Here is a 5127-nt window from a genome sequence, read left to right on the forward strand (position 1 = left end):
TTATTATTATTATTATTATTATTATTATTATTATTATTATTATTATTATTAAAAAACATTTTATTGGTTTTACAAGATTTTATACATTTTAACTTTAAACATTTCTTAAAAGACTGGAGAAAATAATTAATTTATTTTAAAAAATAATTGTAAACTGTTAAAATCATTGGCAGGGATGTAATGACACTTGTAATGTGGAATTAAGTACGGTAACTATAGATATTTAATAGATGGATAAAGGCTGTTCCTTATTCTTACTCAGGCAGGGCAAGTCCCACAGGAGAGATACAATGCTACTGGGAGGCAGATAAAACGAGGTGTACTTTTTCTGGAGTCCTGCCCACATTTCTCAGACCACCCCTGGAGACTGGCTGCAACATAGAGCTCCAGCTTAATTCTTCCCTGAAACCAGGATTGCCTTCAGAACGCTCGGTGGTCAGATAACTCCATACGTTCCAACATTTCTCCAATGAAAATAGAGACGTCCTACCAGGAGGGGTGCAATGCTACAGGGAGGCAGATAAAACAAGGTGTGATTTTTCTGGAGTCCTGCCTACATTTCTCATAAAACCTCTGGAGACTGACTGAAACTTCAAGCACCAAGTTAATTTTTTCCTATGACCAGGTGAGAAACAATGCCGGGGGAACTCTTTGCTGACTCTGTGTGTGTGTGCATGAGAGGAAGGGGGCAAAACACATGCAAGAAGGAAGACTAGGTGGTGGAGAGATGGAACAGTGGAGGGAATGGAGAAGCAAAGGTCACTCACCTCTCCCCACCATGGGCAACAGAACATGGGAAAGGTGGATTCTTTGCTGGGAACTGGATGGACAGATAGAATAGAACCTGATATCAAGGTGCTATGAGCATATAAACTTTTGTGGATTGATTAGTCAGCACAGAGAGGATCTCTTCGTTTATTTCCAGGAGCTGCCAACATCACAAAAGTAGAAATGACCATTATGGAGAAAGAAACAGGGGAAATGATTGCTCACAGAACAATGGCAGTGTTACATCCTGGGATAATCATAAAGGGTATCTGGCTCCTTATAAATCTCCCGTTGATTCAGTGACCCTAGAAGAGGACTTTAAATTAGATGGACACCTAGGAAATTTTGACTCCTGGGAATTAAACTGTGTTGCCATATGCCTGAATGTGGTCAAAAGTTGCAGAATACTACCTTAAGAACAAAGAAGTGAGAAGACAGGAGGCCTCCCTTTTTGCCATTTACATTTAAGAATGTCTTTGGTTATGCAAATACATTAGAAATCTTAGGCAGAAATTTAATTTCAATGCTAATTTCAAATAATTAATTTAGAGATTGAGTTGATATAAAAATGCACACCTTTCCAAAAACAAGGTTAGATTACATATGTAAGGAAATGGGAGAAGGATTCGCATAGTGCAAATGGTGGGTTTACTTTAGGGATCCTTCTAGGCAAGGCTTCCTCAAACGTGGCCCTCCAGATGTTTTGAGACTACAATTCCCATCATCCCTGACCACTGCTCATGCTAGCTAGGGATCATGGGAGTTGTAAGCCAAAAACATCTGGAGGGCAGAGGTTGAGAAAGCCTGTTCTAGGCATTTGCGTAGTGGCTTTCAGGCTTGTTAATTCAGTCTGGAACTTGATACACATTTACCTGGGAGTAAGTTCCACTGAAGTTATGGACATGTATAGCATAAAGGGTCACAGTGCCATCTAAGTCACGACTGACGTACAACAGTGGTTGTCTTCTGCTTGTTGATCTTACCTGTCTTTTCACCCCACTTTGCTCTTCCTTTAGGTGTTTCTATTGTGCAGCTATGGATCTCCCACAAAGATGTTCCTTCAGCCAACCTGCCCTCTTATTCTACCTCTACTTCTTTGGCCTCCTGTCCCTCTCTACATTCTTGTATTTGTGTGAAAAAATGCCATATCAGCAGTGGAGGATCAGCTTCAATAATGAATCCAGTTTCCCAGGGATGGGACATCCTGCTTCCCTCACCGCCACCACCTCTTCTTCTCGGTCATACTATAACATAACCACGACTTCTTCCAGCTCTTCCTCTAAGATCATGGATAGTGGTATATGGACAGTGAACTCAATTGGCCGTTTGGGAAACCAGATGGGGGAATATGCCACCCTCTATGCCTTAGCCAAGATGAATGGACATCAAGCCTACATCTATCCCGACATGCACCAGTACCTCTCACCAATATTCCGGATCACTTTGCCTGTGATCAATGCTGAAGTGGAGAAAAAGATCTCCTGGAAGAACTTTGGTCTGCAGGATTGGATGTCAGAGGACTATAAACACATCAAAGGCAAGTACGTCCGGCTGACGGGCTACCCATGTTCTTACACTTTTTATCACCATATCCGCCAAGAGATACTTCAGCAGTTCTCCTTCCATGACCACATCAAGGAAGAAGCTAATCAATATCTTCAGGAGCTAAGGGGGCAGCGCCAGGAGGTGACATATGTTGGAGTACATGTCCGCAGAGGGGATTATGTGTATGTAATGTCCAAGATCTGGAAAGGTGTGGTGGCTGACAGAGGCTATTTGGAGAAAGCCATGAACTATTTCAGAGAGAAGTACCGCAACCCCATCTTTGTGGTGACCAGCAATGGGTTGGAGTGGTGCAAGAAAAACATCAATTCCTCCAGGGGGGATGTTTATTTTTCTGGGGATGGGCGGGAGTCCTCTCCAGGGAGGGATTTTGCTCTCCTTGCTCATTGCAACCACACAATAATGACAATTGGCACTTTTGGCTTCTGGGCCGGCTACCTGGCTGGTGGGGAGACCGTCTACTTGGCCAACTACACCCTCCCAGACTCTCCCTTCCTTGAGGTCTTCAAGCCCTCGGCAGCGTTTTTGCCCGAATGGATTGGGATCCCAGCGGACCTTTCCCCTCTGCTGTCCAAGAAACCTGTCAAAGTCCAGAAACCAGAAGCTTGAGCAGATAGTTGCTGATTCGGGTTCAATTAGATACTGTTGGAAGGACTTGTCTAGGCACTGATTCCACAAAGCATGTATGTGAGAGTGGTCACCAGCACTCCTGACAGGGGGCTCAAAGACCTAGCTTGGTCAAACACATTGATTCCTCCTCTTTTAGTCCTCACATTGCAGTAAGGCGATGTGGTTGGGACATAACCATATTCTAAGCCCTTCCACCACCAAGCACTTAGCAGCAACATGGACACAGGCACCATTTATTCCCTCCCTGGTTCCACTGCAGAACTTTATCTCGCCCCTTATTGGCTCTCTATTTATAGGCTTTGGGAGTAGTAAGAGCAGAAAAACATTCAATACAAAGCAAGGAAGATGCTTTCCTTTGGTTCCCCCAAATTCTTAACCCCCTGCCTTCGAGTTTGATTTAAGACATCACACAATATCATGCCTTGGGAGTCTCCATCTGGTGGATTGCCATGACCCTGGGGGTCATGTGATCCTCCTATTATGATTGTAGGCCACCATGGGCCAATAGGCAGAGGAAACTGGACATGAGTCAAAATGGGATATCCGATGCGGCCGCTCTATGAGACAGTAGGTCATCATGGATCAAGAGCATGAGGTTTCGAAAGCCCTAGCCAGTCAGGGGAGGGGGAATCTGCACATGTTGCAGACTGGCTTTTTTTGGCATGCATGCATGCATAGTCATGCTATGAGGACTGGAGGTGGCAGCAAAACCAGTCATGCTTCCCGTGGGTTTTACCTACTTTCCTCCCGATAGGAAAAAAGCTTCAGTATTGTAGCAAGAAAGTCATCAATACTAAGGAGCTTATCCCATGAAAATTAAGCCTAAAGGGGGAGAGTCAGGGAAGTTTTAGACCATCTGTTAAAAGCTTAACAAAACAAGTATTTCTGATTACTTAAGACTCCTCATTTGGTCCCATGGAGCAGTTCTGGCCAAGACTACCTGTCTTCCACTTGACTGTCAGGTGCAGGAGCGGTAAAGCTGCAGCACAGCCAAATTCAAAAGGAGGAATCTGGGGCGTGCTCTTAACTGTGCATGCACACTATGCCTTGGAAGGACGTTGGAAATACTTTCCCCACTTGAGGCCATCATTCTTGTTGCCTTCTTGGTGTACCGGGTAGAGCTTAGAAATCAGTTCATCAGCTTTAACTCCAGAATTTTCAGCCAGGGCTCAGAATATGGCTTCAAACACCTCAGCATATTTTTGGATGTCATACGGATCAGGACCTCGCCAAGTCTAAAGAGAGATTTGAATTGTTTTTAAGTTGCGTTGTATGGAAACCTAAATTGAGTGAAGCAGGGGTGCCAACTTGAATAAAATATTGTGGGGGCCCAGGTAAGTCCTGCCCCACACAATTGATCACATGATGAAGTGAACACACTCCGTTTGAATGGCAATGCCCACCAACTTTGTGGGGGCTCAACAACCTCAAGTATTTCATTGTGGGGGCCAAAGCTCCTGGGAGTTGGCTCCTGTGTAATGGAGCCAGGAAGTTTGCAGCTAACCTTGGCATATGAAGTGATCTGCTTAGCCAACTCTCTCTGTTGCACCACCACAAGAAAATCTGGAGGCAATTGAAAGCTCTTCCTCTCCGCTCATTGTATCGTATTGGGTACATTATCTTTGTTACATTTTCAGTGAATGATACCAATCTTGACATAATAATAAAAATAATTTATTATTTATACCCCGCCCATCTGGCTGGGTTTCCCCAGCCGCCCTGGGCGGCTCACAACAGAATATTAAAAAGACGGTAAAACACCAAACGTTAAAAACTTCCCTAAACAGGGCTGCCTTCAGATGTCTTCTAAAAGTCAGACAGGTGTTTATTTCCTTGACATCCGATGGGAGGGCGTTCCCATCACATCAGGGTGCCTGTGGATATGAAATAGTGTAAAACACGTTGGCAAATCTGAAAAGTTATTACACAAAGTAGGATGGTGTAACAGATAGTTCTGATAGAAGTCAGTGTGTAGAGACAATATGTCATAAAGGAGCAGATATCGCCCTCTGCCTGCAAACCCTGTTCCAGCAAGCTTGTCCCAGGAGACAGCCACACGTGGGATTTGAAGATGAGCTGCATGTGAAGTCCAATGATCTGGACATCCTGGTGGCTCCACAGATTCTTTCTTCTTTGGTTTTTAGACCAGGCTCCCTTCCCTCCACG

At 44.3% G+C, this 5127-nt stretch overlaps 1 protein-coding gene across 1 annotated transcript; it reads left to right on the forward strand.

Annotated features, from left to right (window-relative positions):
- Positions 1-1803: 1803 nt before the first annotated feature.
- LOC117057539 (galactoside 2-alpha-L-fucosyltransferase 2-like) lies at positions 1804-2940 on the forward strand. The gene has a single exon (XM_033168388.1). It carries the CDS (start codon positions 1804-1806, stop codon positions 2938-2940), a length of 1137 nt encoding a protein of 378 aa, XP_033024279.1.
- Positions 2941-5127: the final 2187 nt, after the last annotated feature.

The sequence above is a fragment of the Lacerta agilis genome, chromosome 14 (assembly GCF_009819535.1).
Source record: "Lacerta agilis isolate rLacAgi1 chromosome 14, rLacAgi1.pri, whole genome shotgun sequence".
NCBI classification, from domain to species: domain Eukaryota; kingdom Metazoa; phylum Chordata; class Lepidosauria; order Squamata; family Lacertidae; genus Lacerta; species Lacerta agilis.

Bases quoted from the DNA above. Each gene is read 5' to 3' on its own strand.
- LOC117057539 (XM_033168388.1), top strand. From the start codon at position 1,804: ATGGATCTCCCACAAAGATGTTCCTTCAGCCAACCTGCCCTCTTATTC.